Source organism: Nothoprocta perdicaria, unplaced genomic scaffold (genome assembly GCF_003342845.1).
Source record: "Nothoprocta perdicaria isolate Ctin4 unplaced genomic scaffold, notPer1 scaffold_122, whole genome shotgun sequence".
Taxonomy (NCBI): domain Eukaryota; kingdom Metazoa; phylum Chordata; class Aves; order Tinamiformes; family Tinamidae; genus Nothoprocta; species Nothoprocta perdicaria.
This window is the reverse complement of record NW_020454339.1, coordinates 1,060,196-1,085,245: the sequence shown is the minus strand read 5'-3', so window position 1 is coordinate 1,085,245 and position 25,050 is coordinate 1,060,196. Positions and strand designations below refer to the sequence as shown.

Here is a 25,050-nt window from a genome sequence, read left to right as displayed (position 1 = left end):
GATAAGCAACACGGGAAATCTTAAACGTACAAACACAGTAGCAGCCTCTACCWCATGGGAGTACCCAAATAAAACAGCTGCCTCAAACTCAAAGCAGTTCAGTCTGTGGCTGCACAGAGCCCCAATGCAGGAGTTAAATCAGGTTGGCTTGGACATGCCCTTAATGMTTCCTTCTTTAACCTACTCCAACTTTGCTTTGTGTCATTTATGAAAGTCACTGGAACGGGATCTTTTGTTAAGAGACTGAATAAAATCCTTACAACTAARGATTGGCAGCAACACGCAGGCACCACCAATCTTAACTTTCAAAGAAATAAGTGATCCTGTTTATTCAATTGTGCTTTTAGTTGACCTCAAACCGGAGGTATTTTTTTCTTCCTGTAGAGSTTCAGTGAGCAACTATCAGAGAGAAATGGAAAAGCAGGCAGGAAACTCCAGAGCTTGAGATGCACAGGCTTGCAAAGGAGCATCAAAGGTTAGAAAAAAAAAAAAATTACCACCTTCACCAATGAAAGGTTCTGAATCACTCAAACAGATGAATGACATTTAGTGTTCAAAATGCCCATAAATCAACATTCAGTTCCTTTTCAGTTAAGGGAGTACTTTAGCTCTACTATCTACTATGGCACTTTAAAGTCCTCAGCACCATACAACCCTCAATGCTCAAGTTGGGAAACAGCCTGAAGCTTCTTACTTAGAAGAGAGTAAGTTTTTCTTTTTTTCCCTCTGAAGTGATTTCATTTTTCAACAACACCAAAATTTACATCATTGATATGGAACTTACTATAACACATACAGTTGAAGAACTATGAAATCACTTTTTATAAAAGTTGCCCAAAAAGTGTTGTAGTTCTCTACTAATTTCTACATATCACTTCAAAGTTACCGAATAGAGGTATCGTTGGTTGAACTGCTGCATAGCTCCCTGTAGTTGATTACGCTGAGATTGCCACTGCTCAAAGTTCCTGACCGACTCCATCGTCGGTCGCTGCCACGTTGTTGTCCTGGTGTTGTGGTCCACGTAGTAAACTCTGCCACGATCATCAACTCTTCTTTCCCAGCTATCGAGAAATATAAGAGTACAGTTATGTGTTTTTCAGTTACACTACAAAACTGATTTTCTATTTGTGTTAAATTCCTAGGCAGTACTACCATCAAGTGCATGTGCCCACAGCCTAATTTTAGCTTTTGAAGTATAAAAGTACCACTGGTCTGCCCAAATTTATGGTAGAAGACAACCATASTGAGTAAATTACAGCCTGCAGGCAATAGCATGGTTGTTTCTCTCTATATTGCCTCAGTTTTATCTAACTTCCTGTGGCCATTGCTCCTTCCATGAGCAATGCTGGGAGATTTCACAGAAAACACTTTGCTCAGAAATCATAGCTTGGAAACCATTACATCTAATGGTGTCACCTACAAAAGCTGATACAATGTGTATTACTTGATCGAAACTAACATTTATATAAAATACAAACATTTTTTATAAAAGTTACTGCAATTAATTCTAAACTACCTGAAAGTCAACATTTCTTCATATATGTTTGATTCAGATTTTATGAACTACTTACTAAAACCAACACTATACTTTTYTTGCTGTAACAAATAAATTTTAAAAGAATAGTACTAATACGAGAATTTAAGCCGAAGGGAGTCTACATTACCCCGGCGGCAAGGGCTGTGGTCTTTCCCACGTCGTAGTTCGCGTGTTGTGATCAACGTAGTAGGTTCTACCATGTGGATCCTTTCTTTGCTCCCATCTTTAAGACAAAAAGACTTTTACATAAGCAAAGATGAACATGTTTTCCCAGGATTTAGCTCTCACTAAGCCAAAAAAGCACTCTGCTGCCGAACAGCACTGTTGTTATCCAAGCCTCACTCTAGAATGCACAACACAACTCACACCGGAACACACATCAACTAGTTGAACAGGCAGCACCATAAAGACTTCKTTAAACAAAGCACGTAAAATGAGCATAAATAAATTCACAAGCACTTTCAAATTCAATTTAAAACACATGAAAAAAGCCATTTACCTGCTCAAGATTTAGATACTGAAAGAAGCTCATTCAGAATGTGTTGGATATTCTTCTCCGTTCACAAAGCACATTTTTTTGTGATTCTAAGCATTCACCTCTCACAAAAGGGAATTTATATTTTTATCACTGTCTCCTATATGCAACAACAGGATCTTTCAGAGTGAACCTGAATGTGTGCTAGCACATAACATTGTGTTTCTCTTTCCTGGCCTGGTAAATAATTCCCTATCTGAAATGCTAGGGAATTATTTCTTTACATTTATTTGCAAAACTCTTACAATGAAGACAGATAGAGGACCAAACATTATAAATAATACTGGTATCGTAATGCTGAAGACTGTCATTATAAAACAAAGGGTGTTCTTACAAGGGAGATGAAARAGGAAGAAGTATTAGGTGAAAATATTCACTCTGTTTACCGTAATAGACTTTCAATGAGTAGTGTTAAACATAGCACAGACTGAACTAGATCTGGGAAAAGGACTACCCGTGGTCAAGGAAAAACGACAAACCGATACATTTGCCCACAACAGTGCTATGTCTGGAACTCATGTTTTTATCCTCAATGGGAAAACAGACCAAAAAGAGAGGGCGTGGGTATAGGAATTCCCAGTTCCAAATATTTCTCATTCTCAAAAGATGTGAAAATTTTAAGTTCGCTCTCTCCTCCCCAAGGAATTACATTCAATACTTGGATTTTTCYGGTTTCTGCCTTTTTGTGTGTTTATTCAACTCCAAAAACTCTAATGCAATGTCACCAATAACTTACTGAACCTGTTACAGAGGGAGCAGGTACATGAGAGTCTCCTCCACAAACCCAGCCGCGCTGGCACACCGCATACACACAGGGCAGGAAACAGCTCCTATGTTCAGGAACTGCTGCTCTGGACATCAGCAGTTGCAATGTCACAGAAACGTCAGGATTTTCAGTTAGTTACTGCAGATATATTTTCACCCAAACATTAAAACATCTGCAAAACTACTAAGATCAATATATACCTGAACACAACACATACATTTTCAGACGATGTCTCAGGACATTTTTAGCTTTGCCTAACTTTTAGACAACAGTGGTATTTTCACATACTGGTAGAATTTAGATTTTCTACCTCATCTTAGCAAGCACATTCACTTCAAATCTGTACTTTCATTTATAGCTTTACTGGATGCACTGTTGCATTGCAAGTACCTACAAATATTTTTAGGGTATTTTCCTTGTTTTCCCTTCTCTGGAAGTTGATCCTTACTACTTTCTCACAGGTTAAAACCGAAGGAACAATGAGTTATAACTCGAGTATAAAAAAGTTTGAATATGCCAAACAGCGACCTTTACAGTGAGAATACCAGAGTAACTCTATGAAATCACCTTCCTGTCTCAGCAGATCACTAATCAATCCTTAGTTTTCCTGACATGAGCTACTGGCCAGTCAGACTAGCACAGTACGGATTCTATTTTGGAGCAAATACTCAGGTCTCAGCCAAACAACCCCAGCAAGGTACTTCTTGCACATGCAGACCACACAATTAAATTATAGTACTAAAGCCAAGCTCACATACCCTGGTGGCAAAGGTTCTGTACTGACATTGCCAGGCTGCTGTCTCACAGRTTCTGCAGATGTGCCTGAGGAGGAATCCCTTGGTTTTGCTGCATCTGCTGCTGTGCTGTTTGCAGAACTAGATGGAGCAGAGTCTGTTGTAGCTGCAGCTTCAAGTCCAGCAGACACAGCAGGTAACGTAGAAGTGGGGTCTTCAGGGCAAGCAGTGGCTTCTGTTGTAGGCTGAGGTTCAGGGTTAGTGCAATCTGTAGACATGGGAGCTTCTACAGAACCCATGAGAGGCTCAGAGACAGCAGAACTACCAGCTTCTGGTGCAGAGGAGGAGGACTCACCGTTAACTGAGAAGTGGGAAATAAGAACATTTGCATATCAGAATCTAATCATCTTTTCTTACATTGGGTGTCCCTGCTGGAGCAGGGAGTTGGACTAGATGAKCTCTAGAGGTCCCTTCCAACCTCAACTACTCTGTGGTTCTGCGCATGATGAATTCAAGGATTGACAAAGAAAGAAATGTTTAAGTCATATCCATCTGTAATGATAGGCTTTTTTGTTTAAGATAAATAGTCGTAAAGCATCAACTTATTTAAGCTTATTTAAAGTTGCAATTAAAACTTACAGCAAATGAGCCATCAATAATATAATGAACTTGAGATAACCAAACAGTCTCAAATTCTGCCACTCTCTCTGAGAATACTTCTTAGTTTCTTGCTATCTTTTTCAGTTCAACATATTTTAATTCTTAGTAAAGAAGTACATTGCTTGTGTACAGCTTTGATTTTGAAACTTCACAACTTATATCAGCTTAATGTGATGAAAGGAAAACATTAGGGAATAACTACATATATATATATATTTTCTTTTCTTKAGCTCAAGACTGTAAACCACATAATTAAAACCAAATAGCTATGTGTGACTTGTAAAGAAAATCCCCAAAATAAAGTTCAATGGCTTGTAGAAATTTTATTTGAATAATGAGCTTTCTACATAGTTCAGTGATTGAATACAAGCTTTTTAGAATTATAAAGTAAATAAATTAACTGGCCTTTCTACAGACCACCTAAATACCATCTAATTCATAAACTCATTAAGGATTTAAAGCAGACATGGATTTAGCAGGAGTAGGCATGAAGACAAGCCCAGTTTTTCCAATCCCTCCCAGTTTTACATCAGTGTCAGGCATCTGCAGAGCTTGGGGGCAGTGTCTTTCAGCACAGAAGCCCTCTCCTCAGAGGAGAGGCAGGAGGGCAGCAGCGAGGAGGATGCCTGCTAAGGCCCATGTCCTGCTGAGGGATGGGCAGTACAACAGTGTTCACAGCTTTCCTCTCCTGTGCCACTAACCAGCTGCAGCCAGTGACAAAACTACTTACGTGCCTCCGTTTGCAGGCACTTCAGAGTCAGAACTATTTCTCTACAAGCCCAAATATAATATGCAACAAAAATCAACTGATTTTCCATCTAACAGCATGATGTTATAGTTCTAAGAACTGCAGTTGTTCTATACCACAATTTACTGCCTACAAAGGCATTGTCCCAGATTTTAAAGAGTTTAAAGAATTCTGCACAGAATTCTTATTAAAACAAAGAGCTACATTCTACTTGCTACTTGCTATTCTATGTGATAGCATCAATTGCTTGGTTTCCCAAGGTCAGAAAAACAGGTCAAAGAATTTTAAGTTCTAGAACTGCTTTCAGCAGCACATATTCAAAAGGATGTATTAAGATGATTACATCAGTTTCTATATGKAATGATCATTGAGTTATATTTTCTTCATATTCAATGTTGCGCGCAGTTTTATAGGTAGCAGCAGATCTATTAGATCTGCAAGAAAATTGCTTTTTAAACACAATTGTCCCAGGACAATACGTACTATTTCCAACTCACATTTTGTGGATTATTTCAAGCAAACATAAAGCATAGCATTAAAAACAGTAAATGTCCTCAGTACAGTAACTGTACAATGTACAATGTACAGTTTCTTCACAATTCCGTTTTAATTGGTAAGTCTTATTTAAATGGGAGAAAAAAAAGCCAGCTGAGCAGGAGTTTCTGCTCTCATTAACAAAAAACAATTTATCCACAATAGATGAATGGGATTACACAATAAAAATAGAATCAAAATAGCAGTGTCAAATTATCAGCTCTTTTAGTAAGCTGATCTCCAAAACAGATCTATAAAACATTACATCAGCTGATTAACTTACCAATTAGATCTAAAACAGCAATTCTGCCAGTGTCACACAAAATTACAACATGGCTAGGCACAACAGCGGAAAAAAATGGGTGTTACCAACAAATGCTGGAGAYCTCAAAAAAAAAGGGAGCTCCCAACCACACATAAAAATGTAGGGCCGTTGAAAACAGTGATAATAGTGGAACAGTGCGAACTCAGTGACAAGCCCATCAACAGCAGCACTGGAACAAGCCAGTGATTTCTGCAGCTTCCTTGTTTTAGAGTTGAAATGCATCTCAGTGACTAAGGAAAAGGAGAGTAAGGCTTAAATATAGTGTATGGCCTTTGGCCTTCAACTGAAAGTATAGGGGGATCAAATTCAATTTCTCTAAATAGAGAAACACTTCAGAAAAGTCTTAATTAAATTTTTACCTTTTAAAATTTATAACTGTTCCTGTCATTCTCACATTTCCCAATGCATTACAAAAAATGTCACAATCTCCATTTTCTCTTTATTAACAGCTTGCCTATTTCTGTTTARGGGTACATGTTTTTTTTCTCTCTCTCAAAGAGCTGAGAAAAGAGAGAAAAAGCTTTAACACAATCACGAATGGAATGAAAGTTTTGTCAAAGAAACACCAGAAAAAAAAAAATATTTTCTTTCATTTAGCTATACCGAAAGTTACTTGTAATCGTAATTGATAGCCAACAGTTTGTGCTTAAGATAAAAATAGGATTTAATATTTATCGATTTTTGTTTTGAAATAGTTTCTCTTTTGAAAAATGAAATGCTTCAAAATGCATAGTAGAGTTTTCTCTCAGAGCACTGCGGGTCCCTGACAGCACTCAAAAGCAACTTAATATAATAGTAAAATAAGTTTAACTATAGTCAAATTAATACTGTGAAAGAAATATGATGCCAAAGTCTCACAATATTTTATTACAAACAAAATTAATTTTTCCTCCAGAGAATACATAGTAATTTTTTAGCTACCTGGTACACAGGAATGGATACTTTGGATGTTTTATGTCTTTCTCATCAGTACTCTTCTCTGATAACGGAAATAGGAAAAGCTAATGTAGCTAATTCAGAACTGGAAAAAACTCCAGGAAAAAAAAAAAATCAGAGAAGTGAAAATACAAGATCAGAAGTTCAAGCCCAGAAACATCTCACCAGTAATTCTGAAACCTAAGCAAAATTTGCAGAAAAGGTTCTGCTTCAGATTCTTTCCAGTGGACACAAAACGTACCGTCCCGTTCTTACCAGTGCTGTTGACAGGCTGAGCTGCAAGTGGTTTTGGTACTGGCGTGTTTTTGGGTCTGGCCGCAAGGTGAGAAGGAGACGGGGCGCTGTCTCCATTAACAGCTTCCATGCAGAACRTGTTCGGTACCACGGGGTTTGAAGGTACTTGATTGTCTAGCCCATTAGAAATGTCACAAGCAGATCTTGACAGAAAAAAAAAATTCGTTTAAGATCACATACACCCAACAGCAATGCAATGAAATCAAATCCCACCATAAAATATTCTAGAGAATCAATACAGACACTGAAGTAAATTTACAGCAGTTTTGTGCAAATACCATCTTTGGAGATCTAGATAATAGCCAAGTACAAGAGCAAAGCAATTACTTGCAAAAGGCAAGTTTAAGTATCTGAAAACTTCAAAAACAAAAGCTGAGGATTTTTCATTTCCAGTTCATTCTTTACTTGTAATGACACATTAAAATTGAGTCGGGCAGACTGATTAGTGTGCCGCATGTTCCCGAACTGCCTTGGTGACCCTTCCAAAGCAGCAGCTGTCAGCAGGACAATTTCTTCTCTTGCTAAGCAAGTGGAACAATTGTTTTTGTCATATCTGCAAAAAACGTTCCAGTAATAACTTAAGGGAGTAAAAATAAAAAACCTCTCCCGCAGTAACACAAGGAAAACACAAGGAACTTCTCCTTCTCTAAGCACTGGCAGGCGGTGACTAGGTGCATAGATGCACATGGGCAGCTCTGTGTTTAAAAGGCCAGAAGGAAACTGAAGTTTTGYTAGTTTCACCCATATCTACCACAAAACACTTACAGCCACCCATGAGGCACAGTCACATACTGTAAAACTTAAATTTGATGGCAACTCCCCATCATTTCAGACAGCAATAGCTAAAAAGCGAAATGTATTAAGGTAGAAGTTAAACAGATGTCAAAAGAACAGCAGAATCTTCACTATTTCGCTTTTCAGAGAGGGAAAGGAAAACCAGCATTTCTGTGCTACCCTACACACCTCCAAAGAAGTATCACTAGAAGAATTAGACTATTATTTCTTCAATTTTACCCTACAAACTTGATTTCTTCCTAAAAACAAGCACAGAAAGTACCTCAAAGCTTTTCTTCAACTATTTAATTTTAAAACTGTAAAGTAAAGCTGAACAATAGTTATATGGAAAATCTGMAATCAAGATAGCTAGAGTGGGATCCCAGTAAAATCACCCCTGAAGAGACAGTAGTTGAATGGAAACAAGTGATTCCCACCAACAACTGCAGAAGATAATGCAGGTACATTTGAAGCTTTTTGAAATGACAGTGACAAAGCTTTCTAAAGAAAACTGAGAAGCAGCTTTCTATCCTCCTTCCCTTACATTTGTCCATCCATGGCATTACAGGGAGTGACCTCCACGTGTTCAAGCCAAGGAGGATGCAGAGGCACATGGACCAATGTGGCCTTGTCACTCAACCTCCCAGCARCTGTATGTTATTTCACTGCATCCCACGCCAAGAACTTAAGAGGGCAGGAGATCACTGAGAGGTAACCAAATGGGCCAGCAATGTTGAATTGATCTAAATGTCATCTGCTTGACTCCTTTACTGGTAARGGGACAAGCAATCGATTCTTACTTCTTTCCAGGCACTCTCTGAGCTGGAGCAGGGATAGAGAGCCCAGAATCAAAGTCTAACTCAACCCCTAAGCGTTTTCTTGCCTCTGAAGGGTGAAGCAGGCAAACCRTGCACCTCCGGGCTCAGCAGGCTGTTTCCTAAAGGCAATTCAAGTCTGTTTAACAACTTCCTGACTGACGCTTCAAAAAGGAAACGACTGAGGGAAGTTATTTTTGCTCTTTCTTCTTCCTCACGTTCAGATGGTATATTGCTAAATGTTGGTAGAAATGCATAGAAACAGCCCTTAAACGGCAGAGGAAACCAAGAGGAAAACTCATCTCTATTGTAGCACTTAAATTTCTAATCAGATGAATCAGAGTTCAGAGTGCTACAAATCCAACAGGCAAATCAAACTACTGGAGACCAAATTAATAGGAAAGGAGAAGAACAGAATTATAAATATAACTCTGTCCAGCTAAATTATGTAATTCTTATACAAGCAATATTTCCAAAGTCTGTGATAGTTAGTTTGACAGTCACCAAATATATCCCCTCCACACAAACACACACACACACACACACACAGAAACAAAAGCAATTAACAAACTTAACTGACACAGCTGCTAGTTGCTAGGATATTTTATATGATCTAGTATATAAAAAAATATATTCCAACCTGGAGGTACTTCTTGCTGTAGCATCTCTGTTTTCATGCACAGCCTCACCATTCTGCTGAACTTCTACTGAAGAGAAGAAACAAATTCAACAGAAATAATCTATTGTATCTGTTTCAAGTTTTAATCAAAACATTAAAAACTTATTCTTTTTAATTTGACTTACTGGTTGCTGGTGAACTGAGATTTGTAAGAGATTCTTGTTCAACAACCAAACCATCTAGCACAACTGTCAGTTCACCTGTTTGCACCATGCCACTCTTGTTTTCCAGAGAGAGTTTCAACTGTTCTTTCACCTTCTCCACTAAAAATGCAATTGGAGAGGGTATGGGAGAGAAGAAGAGGAGTAAATTAAAGATTAAGAAAATTGAAGAAACATGGAAAAAAGAAACCTTTCAACACAAAAATATGATCCATGCTAATTCAGTTGTACAAAGTTGAGCATGAGACGCTCAGATGATTCAAACCAACACAGCAAGGAGCTATGTGTAAAAGCAGAGTTTATTATAAAAATAAATTGTCCATTTTCATAGTACATTCTTTATCCATGCATCGGGGCCATACAGTTTCACTACTGTATGGCTACAGATTTTCCAGGTTAGATGTTTCTACCAAGCCCTTCTGAAATGATGCACTACTTGCATAACATCAGGAGACCTAAAGTCAAACAACTTCTGGATTACACATCCTAATATTATGCTTTAAGTCACAGTAAGCCTTACACTAACACCAGAGCCTGTGTTCATTCCTTCTATCACTTTCAAAAACTAAGAGACAACTAGAAAGAACCTCAATCTGTGGAAGAAGTAAATACAAAGAGTGCATAGAAAACTCCCTATTGTTTGAGAGTTTTGGGGGGGTTGTTTTTGTTTTTATTTTTTGGTAAATAATTTTAGTAAATCCTAAAGCATTTTTTTAATAAATTCCAGCTCAGAGAATTAATAGGGAGGATATCTGAAACTACTACTACAAATAGCCATAACTACTATCATGTGTTTTGAGATGTTATAGCACCTACAAAAGAAGTGCATGTGGTCCCATAAGGTAACTCTGTGACCGATGAGCAATACACGAACACACAGGCAGACGCAGCCCAGAACCAAGCGCACCAGGGGTGGTGCATAATCCTCTCCCAGTCAAGAGCTACCAACACAGCACTTAAACCAACATCTCAGAAATCCAGCCACACTCAGCTCTGAGGTCACATTACTCAGATTAAAGTGGTTAAGGCCTTTTAGTACCTGCAGTCTCGTATCTGATTTTTCAATATATCACYGTACTTTTCTCCATATGATTGTCTTCCAAGCTAAAGATAAATTCACATTTGCTTACTTCTTCATTCTTAACTTCATTCTTAATGATGCTTCATAAATGAAAAATAAACACAAAACCAGGGAATGCTCCCAGGAGCTATTGCCAAACACTCCAAGATGTTAAGGTCAATAACTATAACCTTTAACCTTTAAGAGTAGATTCACCAGTGCAGCAGCACTTCTAGCAGTACTTAGTTTACCTCCTGCTAAATCAGGGTGGATTTCATAGTACCATAAATCAAGACAGCAAACACAAAGTTGCCAAAAATACACATATGAAAGTTATCTTCAATCTATTATAAAGTTATTGATGTAGAGAACTGCATTCTAAGCAATTAAACTACCTAAGTGAAGAGAGAGAAGGAATTAGTCTACAATACAGTTTTTAAACTGCAATATATAAACTGTGACATATTCTCACAGTGAAAGCTACAAAGGATGATGGCTCTACCACTTATTATTTTAGAAAGTTTCCTCCCGAAAGAAGATGGAAGTTGCCTGGACTCCAACTGAGGTGGCAGAAAACTTGCTGTAGCCATGAACAGCAATTCATTAGTGATGCTAGTTAGTCAGGAAAATTAACACCACTGATTCCAAGGTTTCTGCACTTAGAGAATTTTATCCTTTCATCAATAAAGACACTCTCAAGTGTCACAACTGAGCTTAGATATCAGGAACTGAACGGATGACAACTGCAGATCTGACTGTTGCACGACTGAGCAACTGAGCAACCTCGTGTCTGTCAAACGAGGCACTTGGCAAATCAGGGAGCCCAAGCACAGGGCACCTCAGCAAAACCTGCAGCTAACTCGGGCAGCTGACCCCAAAAGAACTGGTCAAGGTGTCAGATCCTACACCCTCAGATTTACACCTAAAAAGTATGAACTATTACGTTAGATGGGTATTATCGTATTATTTCTTCTAATATCGTTAAAGGATAAAATTTCAGTATTGCAMAACGTAGAGAAAGTGTGATTACTTTCAAGTTTTGTATTTTTAAGAATCAAAAGTCTCATTTCCCCCGCTGCCGTAAGTACAGCTCTTTGTTTTGTAGGATATCTAACTTGTGAGAGAGGTTAAAGAACAGTTTAGCTGGAATTCTAGTGCCACTCTGAAGTGGAATTTAAAGTGTGGATTCGCCACCTTATTGTACTAATGAAAAATAAATAGAAAAGCAAAAATAGATAAGGAAAATCTGTTTTAATTCTATTAAAGAGAATTAAAATTAGAAGGTATATAGGACACAGTAATTCCTGATGCACTGAAAGGAAGTTTTCAGTTTTCTGATTCATTAATGGGTCCTACTGCTCTCTGGCAGCTAAATTATGAGGGGTCAATATCCAGCCTTTCTGCTAGTGATTCCACAGAAGGAAAACATGAAGAAAGATGCAGATACCTTTTCATAAAGTTTAGACTTTGTTTTTATTAAGTCTAAAACAGATTCTTTGGCAAACTAGAAAWTAGTATGTCGTAGAACATATTTTTAATCACTTCCAATTTTATTTAATATGCAGTAATGCATACTCTAGCATTTGTTTCCATATTGCTATATTCCATTGTTACATTTCAATTGCTCTCTACAGCACAATTAGACACGTCCAGAAGAGGAAATTAAAGACAGCAACTGAGAGCCAGTTGTAATAGCATGTGAAGTTAGTAGTCTGGTTGYCAGTTTTGACATACAGATTAGTAAGAATAGTTTCACTTTACTCCAAATATCCTTCATGATAACTTACATTTTCTATTGTGTATTTCCAAAGCTTGTCTCAAGTCTACAGTGGCTCTTCCTAATAAAGCATCTGCTTTTAAAGTGTGATGGCTCCACACTCTAAATTCCAGCGTAGTCTGTGGAGTCACATTCCTGCATATAAAATACATTTTTTTAAAAAATATATACAGATTTTTAATGTATTCATTTATGTTACTAGGAATATTTGATCTCAATTCACTTCTTCATGTGTTCTATTTCTTGATACTAATTTACTGAAAAATGTTTTTGCACTGCAAGGGGGATTTTTACTTTTAAACTACAGACTGTAAGCACTGTAATATTTATACTTAGTCTCTAAATCAAAACTTAAATTGCATTACTAAAATAGTATAAAGAATCTTGGGAACATCAGAATAATCTGCACTAAACTCTAATCTCAGTTATACAACACACTGTTTTGTTTAAAAAAAAAAAAAATCCTTATTCCTCCCTAATTCAAAATCCTAACTTCAGACCTGCATTATTCAGAGGGGTGGAAATAGACAGCAAGTATATTCTACTTTTTCCCCCTGTCACTACAAAACAAACCACCAAATATTTACCCTCCCCCTCTAAAAAAGGGGGGRRAAAAAAAAAAAGTTGCCTGCATGTAGGAGAAACCTACTCACCAGGTGCTCATCAGGAAAGTGTGGATAAAATATCATTTATGATTCAACAAATACATATAAAACCTTAGCACATTCTCATAGAAATTAGAGGGAAATAGAAAAAAGATATATAATATATACACACACACACACATATATCAATGAACTAAAGTAAACACTGGAGGGGAGCAGCAAGGTAATGGAACCAGTCACAGTCATGATGTGGTAACTTTTAGCAAYGATCTTTTCCTAGCTCAAGAGGGAACACAAGAAACTAAATTAGGTTGAGCAGACTAAGTTTTGTAGTATAGGGTCTATTGCAGCATGAGTGTTTTCAGCTCAGAGAAAAGGAGCAGAATCACAGTTCTACAAGAAGTCCAATACTATATATCCATCAAAACACTGTTGGAAACTGAGTTTTATCAGTATAGCCAATTTTTTTCCCAAAATTTTTCCCATCAACAGAGCCAACTTCCTAGTCACTTGAACATTAGACATGTTATAGATGTTAGACAGGTCAGATCTTTACTGAAATCAATAAGCTTTTGCATTCTGAATAAGCTGCGTTCTAATCAAAGTCTTTCTAAAAGATCAATTTAAAAAATAAAAAAAAAATAAAAAAAAAAAAGAAGAAAACCCTACATGAACTCCTACGCATACCCACACAGAAATTAAAACTTGTTCTCATGCAGTCCTATATAGCTCAGGGAACGTTGGTAAGAAACAACTCACTTATCTTCAAATAGGTCAGGAAACTGAAGCAATGACCCCATTATAATACCCACAGTAAGAGGGTAGCAAAATAGCTTATTTAAGGGATGAGTCCTAAATAATGTTGAAGACAGAACGAGTTTCATAGGGTAGTGTGGTGGGCCAATTACCTCATTTCTATCAGCTCACCATTATTCTGCCCAATCTAACTAGCAACTCTACAAATACCATGACAGTTCTGTGTGCGTCTCAGGGCTCCTGGACATCACTGCCAGGCCCAAGGCTCTATTCTTAATTTCTGCAATACTRCAAAGAGCAAAAAGTTCTACTAAACCTGAAATGCACAAGTGCAAGGAATCAAAACACAGAAACATCCTATCTGCTTCAGCCCAGATCTGGAGATGGCCCCAAGCAGTGAGCTCCTCAAAGCGCGGGATGCTGCCCTGCTCCCCCCTCTCCAGCATGGATGTAAGGACCACATGTCCTTACATGTTACAGTGGGACAGTGACACTGCTCAGATACAGGTCAGATTTATAGGAATTCCTGGTCCACACTCAGCGCTGCATTAAAGTGTCTATGCTGTTTCTAGGGCCAGTTCTGAAGCAATATAATCTTGGTTTTGGCTTGAATAAATTATTCAACAATTTAAGAATGCAAGATTTGCTAGTTCTCCACATAATCAAATTCAGGTACACGGTCTTACTGCAGTAAACAGTTCTTATGACTGTAGCCCCTTTATCAAAAATTTTCAAGGAAAAGTGACATTCCTCATAGCTCCTGCTCATCAAGCTGAGATTTTTCTATGTGTTTACAATTAGTAACATCTCCTAGGAAAGGATCTTAAACTTGAAGGGTCCACAGTGCAAATATATGAAAAGTTATTTATCATTCATATATTTATTTTATATATTTATGAATATATTTATGAAAATATATATTCATTCTGCTCTTACCATGTGTTGTGTAACTTGTATACTGGAAAAAGCTATTCTATAAAGAAATAATACTCTCAAGCTCGTTATGTATTGAAAAAGAACTTTCATTTGAGATAAATATCAGCTTAAGTCTGCAAGTAGTTATCAACAGCCAGAGAAAAATACATATGCAGCCATGTTTAACAAGTACTTGCCTGCAYTGTCTAATAAAGAGTATTTAACAAACAAAAATCTACTTACACTGTCAGCTGTTCATCCCATTTTGGATTTGAAGAACTACTTGATTTTGCTGTTTTCTTGATTTCTCCATCTGCAGCTAATTCTGTGTAGAAAGTGGTTCCAAACCAGTTCTTTTTCCGCTTCAGTTTGGCACTAGAAACTAATAAAACACATTGCTTTATCTACAAGAGCACWGTTCTTGGTGGAAAACAGAAAAGGTACAGCCTACACAACTGATGACACATTCCTCACCTTTTCTACTTCTGATGAACATATGCAATKGCCTGCCTTATTAAAAAACTGCGCAGGAAAGTTTCAAGCACAAAAGAAAATGTTAAGAGGTCAATGCTACAATAATAGCTTTCATTTTCAAAATGGTATTTATCAGGTTGTTACACTAACAAGTGCAATATATTCTCTTCAGCACTTATTGCGCGATGGGTTAGAGAGCAAGCACAACTACTCTAGAAAAATATACCGAAAATCCTGAAGTCTCTTTTGGTTTATTTTCTCATTCGTCGTTCTCTTTTTAACTCAAAAAAAATGGCTGAGTATGATATAACASAGATTATCAGGCAGATTATTTTTGGCCTCTTTTTAARCAGGAGCTTTAACAGTGCATCCAGTTCTAGGTAGATGCGGAGGCGCACGCAGCTCAGTGACAGCTCCAAGTTCCACTCACTGCCTAGCCCGGCTGCACGMGGAGCTCCGGCTCCCGGCCCACGCTGCCGCTCCGCTTGGACACCCCAGCTCGTTGAAACACACGATTCAGTTCTGACATTTCTCCCTTTTAAAGCGCTTTGCAGATGAACTTGCAGTTCAGCACAGTGTCAATCTTCAACAATTAAGAWATTGCATGTAACCAAAGGAGCTATTTTTTACCTCCAAATCACTAGGGAAGTCCTCAGTGCTCACCATAAGCTGTTCTCCTACTTCCTCACCCAGCTGATAATGTTACTATAAAAGCCAAGAACAACCTGACTGCCAACATTTTCTGTTCTATTTCAGGCACGTACTTCAGAAGACACCACTGACAGGCACACAGCTGTACATACCTGCTGACTCTGCCTTCCCTCCTATCCCTCCYATACCTCAATGCGATTCTCTTTCCCTTCACTTTCAACCTAAAGCAAAGCTCTTCAACTGCTTGAATTAATCCTTCCCTGTTATTTTTAGGATTGTAAATATCATAAAGGAAACTAAAGTGAAAGGTAAATAAACYGTCAGAAAGAAAGATTAAAAAGTCTGCCATATTGCTTTAGGTTGAAAGTGAAGGGAAATTTTGTTGAGTATAGATTARTTAGCTGAAGTTTATTGAAATGCAACTATCCCACGTGTGAAAGCTGTATTTGAAAGTTTCGGACTAAGTCCCATATGTGCCATTAAACAAAGTGATACCAATGAAAACTTAAATGTAAAAAGACTGAAAGTATAAAATTTTGGTATGCATCTTTTGGGCAGCATCTTTTAACCTGCAACTCTTCCACATTTATTTTTCTTCCATGTTTTAATAGCATTTACTAAAATATGGGTATCTATTCATAATAAGTCTTTCTTTAAAATTTAATTAGATAAAAGGCAAAAAAAGATCTTGAAGCTTTGAGTCCCCAAATATGAAGTGAACAGTACAATTTCATCTTTTTAAAAAAATAACAGAAATAATGAACAAGAATTATCCAAAGASTTCAAAGAGAAATGACAGTACATTTGAAAAAAATACTGATGGCACAAGTTGTTGAGAACATGTTGTCAACTATCCAGTCTGGAAAAAGTCACTGCTTCACACGAACCTCCCTGTCTGCAAAGTAGATGAAAGCTACTTGCTTCTTTTGTAATAATGCTTTTCAGCTATAGTTCTTGAAATGTAAGCACAGGTTCCACAACAGCACAAGCTAGTCTGAGCTTAAAGTAGCCCAGACCAGCAAGGGTCACACTCTTCTGCCTGCCACCTCTTCCCTTGTACTGCCACTGATCCAACAATACAGACTGTAAATTAAGATCTGCAATTCAGTTTATTACATCTCTATATACTGAATCAAGGTAATTTCACCTTATGCTTATTAGTTAGACTCAATTTTGATGATTTTTTTACATTTTTTTTTTACCATTGAATTATGTGATACTTATACAAGGGTAATTGATTTCTCTTATATTTAATTTGACAGAGCAACCATTCTGGGGAGCATCCGAGATATGTTTCCTAAGATAACCTGATCATCTTTAGATCATCCACCATGATGTATCGTTGTTCAGATGCAGACTTTTTACTCATGTTTTTCCAAGCTTTGTTCAAAATAGTCTTAATAAACTCTTGGTCATGAATTCACTCTTACTTCAGGGTTCCCGGATTTCTCAGGATCTCTGGAAGAGTTCAGGTTATGTATTACTGGTAAAAGAGTATTTATATACACACATCTACATGTGTACATCCATATGTGTGTATATATATTTACTTAAAACACTTCTAACTATTTGCTGTTAACACTTTTACATTTATCTAATTATGCAGTGTTTCAGTAATTATTTGTCTTGTTTACCTAGATCTATTTTGCGTCTCCTCAGACTACAATAGATCTTTAGTCTCCTCTGCCACTCAATAGCAAGAGCAGCTAAAGAGGACACTGATTATCACATCCATGACCAGTTTTATTCATGAACAGCAGGGCCAGCACAGCTCACAACCTACTCAGCCTGTCCAGGATCTATCAAAAGAATAGGCACCATTACAACCAGAAATTTCCAGAACTGCATGTACCCCACTGCATTTCCCTTCCAGCCGATATTGGGATGACTAAAGTTCACCTCAAATTGAGACCAGCAGAGCAAGGAAGAGGAAACAATCACAAGATGCAACACAGGAAATTCCAATCACATGAAAGGAAAAACCCTTCCACAATGAACGTGGTTTATCACTAGAACACTGCCCAGGAAGTTTGGACAACAACCTAGCACAATCTGATCCAGCGTCAGACGTGACCCTGCCTTCAGCATGAGGTGGGTCTAGAAGATCTCCAGAACTCCCTTCCAACAGAAGTGATTCTCTACAGTCATGTAGTGCATCCTGCTGCCCTAGGGATGACCCAGATCACCTACACTATCCCTAACTGAAGTTTGCAAGAGATGTAACCAAGGACCTTATTTTCCTTTCCTCCTCGAAAACTTAACAGATTTTAAAATCTCTTCCAGTACTTGTCGAGCTTCACTCTAACGGTGCATCCCAGCGAAAACCCATTTTCAGCTTGCAGTTCATTGTAACTGCCACTTTTTTTCCTGTAGCATTTCAGTGATCATTGCTCCCTCTATGGAATTTATGCTGTTAATTATTTGTTCCCAAGTGAAGTCTTTCACATTTGCCACATTTACCCTTACTGTTGCATTGTATTTCTCTTTTTTTTAATTTAAATTTAAAGAGATCATTAAGCCCTGTCACTCAACTCATTCTATCAACTCTACCTAACTTCTTTAAGTTCATCTTTAYATGCTATATTTTTTTACACTTAAATTATTTAAATTATTAATAAAATATTAACTACACACAACTTGGCAAACTTGCTTTTTTTAGAATATACAATTCCCTGTAAAAATGGCCATGGCACAAAAATCACTACTTACCTGTTACTTGCATCTGTAATCTTCCATTATGGTTGTTACTTGTATCAGACCTTGGTGAGGCTGTGGCCATGTCAGAATTTGTAGCTTTAGCCTAAAAACAACAACAAAAGAAAAGATTACACATAAACCTTACTAAAAAGTACTTATCTCTGCATGTAAAATGCTCAGCTAAGCAGCATCTTTCTACACCTTGCAGAGTATGGCAGAATGCACCATCAAAAGACTAATTACTTCACAAATTTATCACCCCTTACCTTTGAGGATGCCAAGGCACTCGCATAAATGACAGTGTACACAGTTTAGAACAACTGTCTAAGGCTTTAAAAAAAATTGTGATGTAATCAATATTTCTGTATCTAAAAGGAACGCTTATGGTCCTGGCTTCAGAGGTGCTAAACACCAACAGCTTCCAACAAACAAAATGCTCTCGTTACCTCACACACATTGCGGGCTCACGACACGGGGCCTTGGTGGCTGCTGTGAGCAGCAGTCCCACCTGGAGCACATGCAGACCCCACCGTTCCCTCTCCCAARCCACCAGCCCTGGCACACAGCTGGAATAAAGCAGGCTCTGTGTTTCAATAAAACAGCTATCTTGCCAGAAGTTAATATACACATTTAAAATACACTTTCAAAGTCTGGATACATGTCCGTATATTTAATTCTGTAATCTTTAATTGGTATCGATAACAACATGCAATGCTTCAAAGAAGCAAAACAGGGAAATCAGTTCTGTATCAAGCAGATGCAAACTCTTCACAGGAAGTCAGAATCTAAAATCTAGTTATAATCATACATGAAAAAAATCAAGGCTTTTTTATTATTTTAATCAGTGACAGAATTTTTAATGTTTATTTTTCCTACTTTTCAATCTACTCAGGTCTCAAACACCTGCCATTTATTTTATCTCTAGTCCTCATATGCARGACGCAAACACAAGCAACAAAAGGAAAGACCTGTTTCCAGATCTCCCAGGTAGACAGTTCATTGCCTCATCTACCCAGCACTCAGGTTTCCGCTGCTGATTTACCCACCCCGACCTGAGTTTCTGGCTCTGCCTGCTCCAGAGCAGCTCCCTGGATCTGACCCACGGACAGTTTGTCCGTGTCCAGATAACAGCAGAGCGAGAAGGAGCTACTGAGAGGTCTCAATCTTCCCCCTTCCTTCCTTCCGTATTCCCGACCAGCTGACAGAACAATGGCCGTTGTTCCTATTTGTATTCACATAGGAGACTATAAATAAAATAAGTCATTAACATTGGCAAATTAAACAAGCCATTTAATTTCTGTATGTACAATACATGAAGATACATGTTACGTTACATTTTGTATTTTAAATGGCATTACTGAACAATAAACTAGCTGAACTGACTGCCTCTAAACTTTGAAACACAATGGGATTAGAAATTTCACTGAGCAGGAATTAAGGAGGGATGGAGGGATATTAGATTTGAGTCAGCCAAATGGAGAAAATTAATCAATCTTTTTTCTAATAACTACTACACCAAGTGTTTGTGAAAAAGCCAATGTGATGCTTCAGACCAGTCAGATCAGTTTAAGATTTAAACCACTAACCAAATTCAGCTACTGACATTTTAAGCAGCRTTAACACGTGGTCTCATCAGTCCTCGTGCAGGTTGGTTCTTTCGGCTGGAGATAGGAATCACATCACCCTGTCTGCAATTTGCATTCGAGACCCCAAAATCTAAACTCTCCACATCCTCAGAAAATAAAAATAAAGGAAACCTAATCGCCTGGTGCCTGGGTCACATCCTCACACCTGAACTGGTCTTTCCTGGCTAACGAAGTCTTTAGCACGAAGAGTGAGCAAAGTTATGCTGCAAGAGATGAAGGCCCTGATCTGGAGACCTGGTCACCTATTACCCCCCAAAGGCTCTTCTGGAAATATAAGAAGTAGCAAATGCTGCYACACAGAGAGGAGAAGCATAATCCAATGCTTAGTCATAAAGTCTCAGTCTTTGATAGGAAAATTACTACTGTGAAGCAGTCATAGATTAAAAAAGAAAAAACAGCATATATTAAATGATGTGTTTCCAGTAGTGATAAAACAATATTAATGACATTGTATAAATTCAAGAAAAGAACAGGACAGAAAAGTAATACTAGGAGAATGAGAACAATCACAGAATAGATAAAATATTTAGTCAAACAGCAATAAAGACAAACTGGATTTGATCACTGTCTATAAATGTCAGGAGGATGGAGAAAAACAAAAAAACCCACTCTCCTCRGCAATGTAATTTTTCATAAACTGAGATAAAAATTCTGCAATTCTTAAGGGGAGGTATATTCTTAAGGGGCGAGGAGGGGTAGTTTCAAGAACCAGTAGGCTACTGTCTTTATGAGCCCAAATAATAACCAAGATTTCGGCTTAGTGAGGTGTCTGAGTTTGAAGAACGGCCGGAGTTGGCAGCTACAGGAAGCAATTAAATTGATGACACTCTGCTGCCAAACTGAGAAGCTTTCCACAAGCAGGGCCAATGTCTAAAGCAAAGCACCAGTATTTTCTCACACTAATTTGCAAGAAAGCTGACATGAGAAAAAATCAGTTTGTGAGGAAACACTGAAAGATGCAGCTCTTCTATCTTCAACAGTACAAACCCCAAACTCTCCTGGTTAAGGATTACTATGTTTTACGGGCACTATTTATTGCTTTTAGGTATAATACACACTATGTTKTATTTTTTTTTCCCTCTGCCTTAAGTGTCTTTTTATTGAAAAACAAATTGCTGATTTTAGTTATTAAACAGGTTGGGTACAGGTTAATGACTTCGATGTTATCTCCTGAATAATCCTAAAAAGAAGATTAAATACAGAAATGAAAGAATCACTATCCATGTAGTTACATTCTTCCCCAAAATCAGGGAATTAATTCCAAAGGCTGCAGTTATGACGTTCCTGACCAGAAGCTGCTGTGGCTCTTTGCTCGCCTTTGAAGGGACGCTGTGCAGCTTCATGTTTTGCAAATGCCTCTGTGACCCCCTAGAAATTCCTCCACGATACAACAGGATTTAGGGGTCGGTCTCAAGCGCCAGGTGAAGTTCAGTTGTGAGAGCCCCTCCTCCTGAAGCGTCCTCACCATGCATCATCACTGAGACAGTGCAATCCAGCCAGTAACCACCGTAAAGGATATGATAACATTAGTACTACTTAAATACCGGTTCATCAGGACAAAACTAAGCCCCCAGCTAGACAGCAGAACACCTAGCAAAGTATTCAATTAAAATAACAACAACAATATAAACATTAATTCATGCGAATACACATTTTCACGAAGGATAGCATGGTTAAAAACAATAATGATACCAACAAATTTAGACTTCTGTGAAGCATTTTCTTTAAATCTCAAACCGCTATAAAAACAGAAATACAGACAACTACTCAAACTTCAGGGRCATTTTCCTGACACACTATAATATGAGCTGCCTGATTATACTGTCAAAAGTGAGAAATTTTTCACCAAGCCCRCAGTATGATCACACACAAACACACACTGCCTGTAAGATCAGCCCATGGTAACAAACATCAACAGCTACACAGGCAGGAGCTGAAGCCACTCGAAAGCTAAGTGAATGRGCAACAGCAAATTACATTTATAAAAGTTTCCCTCATGTCAGTTTGGACAACACAGATTTTCCTGTTTTAATTCCAGCTCAGATAGTTCTATGAAGCTGTAACAGAGATCTTCAAGAAGCTACTGTGTCCTTGGCTGCAACTGACGACAGCTTCCGCAGACACAAAAGAGATGAGAAWAATACAATTGTAATTTAAAATAAGCTAAATTCGATCATAATGCATTTACACTCACTGATGGCACTTTAATGAATACAGATTTCYTTCCCTGCTGATTATGACACTGATCTGAAAAATATAAGACATAATTTATGGGGGAATGTAAAGGTAAGTAAGAGCACATGTTACAGCACAGGTGACCACTAGCAAATCAAATGGATTTCTAAAAGCTGAATAAGGAATTCTGAGTTCTGCTTGTGCAGTGCACCCACCAAGGACAAAGGAACTGAAGTGCCTCAATAGTAGCAAGCTTCCCACCAACATTTTCATTCAATTTACTACAGAAGTCACCATAATGCCGTCAACACTTTTTTTATTTTCTGAATCTGACCATATCCTCTAAATATTTTTTCACAGTGGTCATTTATTCAGGTTTTTTTTCCCCTCCATCAAAAAGGCTGACAAGGACAGAAGGAAGAGGAGGGAGGTATAAATGACATGAAACCCTAATATATGCTTAACATGGTAAGTAGTTCTTTTGGATTCACGAGAAAATAAGCAAAAGGGATTTAGGTGAATTTTTTTGTTACAAAATGTAAACATGGACCAAAAAAGTCATGTTATTTTGATTAGAAATCCTAGACAARAGAGATCCTTAAAACAGAAACGAATAAAAACGTATTTGTTTAGGTTCATTAAACAATGATCTTGTGACATGATCATCCTTTTATCAATATTATTCAGTGACGGAACACACAGAGCTCCCGCAGCACCCGAACAACTCCATTAGATGCCAAAYTGAACAGTACTTGAACTACCAGGGCATTGACGACACCCATTTCCAGGCTACACTTCAACCACGGCCTTTGTGCTCTCCCGCCTCCGCWAACACCCGCGTGTTCCCGCGGCTCTGAACAGGCGCCTTGTTCCTGCAGCCGCTAACGGCGGCCCGGAGCGAGGGAAGCAGATGATTTTCTACTCTTCCTGACCCAGCAGGACAATCCTCCCCTTCCTGAAAAGGCTGGCACAGAGCTGCTTCRGCACCGCAGGCTCCRAGGTCTCCCCCAACTCTCTCCCCCAGCCCTCTCTTTCTAGAGCATTAGATCAGCTATCTGGATGGCAGCAGTAAAGGGAGATCCTTACACCTGCAGCCTCCTGACGTCAGTCAGGTCTTGTGCAAAGCCCTTATTAGCATGGTAATAATTAGCATTTTCATAGTATCAAAAATGTCAGCTTGTAAAAGCATGAAGCAACATTCCTGGCAGCAAGTGGTGTTAGACTCAGAATTTTAAAGAATTAGTGATTCCAGTACAATAGCAAAGCAACATATAACAGCAGTTATTCAATAATGCAAATTAGAAAATTCAGACTGTGAAAGGATTGAAAAGGTCAAAAACAAGTAGAATTTAACTTCCATGTTTCCTCCTCACTTCTGGAAACAGTTTACCTTCAAAGGTTAAAAAATGTAAATCCTGACTCTTTTGCAATGAAACCAAGAAGCCCAATGTTGGAAGAATGTTCACTTTCGCTTTAAMAACAACAAAAATCTGTCACTCTTCTGTCAATCTATAGAGAGATTGATATCTCTAACCCCATCAGCAGCAGCAGCAAAACCTTATTTTGCAGTACCTAAGATGACAGACAATGCACAGACCAACAACATATCCCTCCATAAAATCAGCACACAGCAATTTTTTTGCAATTCCAGTGTGGAGACAGACCCACAACACCAAATCAATTCACTCAGAGAAAATATTTCCAATCCCTCAGCAATCTCAAGAGCTCCTTCACTCAAAAGGGACTCTTTACAAAGACATATCACACCTTTGAAGGAGAACAGGAACACTGCCAAAGAACCACTTTCATATATCTTTTGATAATAGAGAAAGTCTCAGTTATGTCTCTGAATATCAAATTCCACCCACTCTCTAACTTTTGATGAAAGTCACGGAGCAGTAAGAGGAAGACCCAACCTGAAATAAATCTTTCTGGATCTGTTCCTCTTAACTTTCCTCACCTCATTATCAGAAAAATTCAAGTGGCCCTTCCTGTATTGAAGAGACAGATGGCATCCCGAGGCAATAAAAGCAGAACAGCTAAAGCATCTCTGCTAAAACAGTAAATATCTTAACTAAACCATCAAAATTGCTGAATCTAAACTATGCCACTCCTATGATTTATCCTGCATGCCCAACGTTGAATGTAACTATGTGCTCTTTAAATAAATAAATTATAACCCAGTTGTTATCTCTGTTTCTCAGCCCTCACGTTCGAGGAAGCCCACGTAGCACTTCCAAAAGGCAGCCCCCTGACGTCAGGCACTGCTCGCGCTGGAACCTGCTCTGCTAGATACCACAAATCAGGCCCCCAACAGACAGCCCGGCGGTGCCCTGCAAGTTCCCCTTCCCTTCGCTAGCCTCTCCACGTGTCACAACCTCAAAAGGGCCTGTATTTTTCCCCACCATCATATCCCTTCTCCTCCGCAAACACCATGACTTCTACAATACAGATAGATACCTAAGAGAGAAATCAGTCACTACCTGGTGTATGTAACAAACTAAATTCAAAACTACTTTTCTTTAAACTTCAGCATCCAAGTCTGACACCTTTGTTTCAGATCTGGATAAGAGCACCTAGGTTCCAAAAGCTGTTGGCTTTTATTACACTTAGCAGGATGAGTTTTAAAGAATTACTATTCATTTCTAAAAATCCTGTCTTAGCTCAAGCAAACTTCAAGAAACATCTAAGACTTGAGACTCCCTTAAATAGACAGTGTTGGTGATCACCAACTAAAATCACAACAGCACTTACACCAAGGCAAATACAGAACTTTAAAATTTAAACTGTATTTCC

The 25,050-nt window shown here is 38.1% G+C and overlaps 1 protein-coding gene across 3 annotated transcripts in view; it reads right to left on the bottom strand.

Moving 5' to 3' along the window:
• The window catches only part of WWP1 (WW domain containing E3 ubiquitin protein ligase 1), a 53,821-nt gene that overhangs the window by 16,567 nt on the left and 12,204 nt on the right, over positions 1-25,050 (bottom strand). Inside the window, 9 exon segments of one of the 3 annotated variants that reach the window (XM_026054535.1) lie at positions 887-1,061; positions 1,665-1,760; positions 3,597-3,933; positions 7,031-7,212; positions 9,299-9,365; positions 9,463-9,600; positions 12,346-12,470; positions 14,855-14,993; positions 18,446-18,536. In XM_026054535.1, coding sequence (XP_025910320.1) covers positions 887-1,061; positions 1,665-1,760; positions 3,597-3,933; positions 7,031-7,212; positions 9,299-9,365; positions 9,463-9,600; positions 12,346-12,470; positions 14,855-14,993; positions 18,446-18,515 — 1,329 coding nt within the window. In that variant the 5' untranslated portion in view covers positions 18,516-18,536. 3 annotated transcript variants of the gene reach the window in all.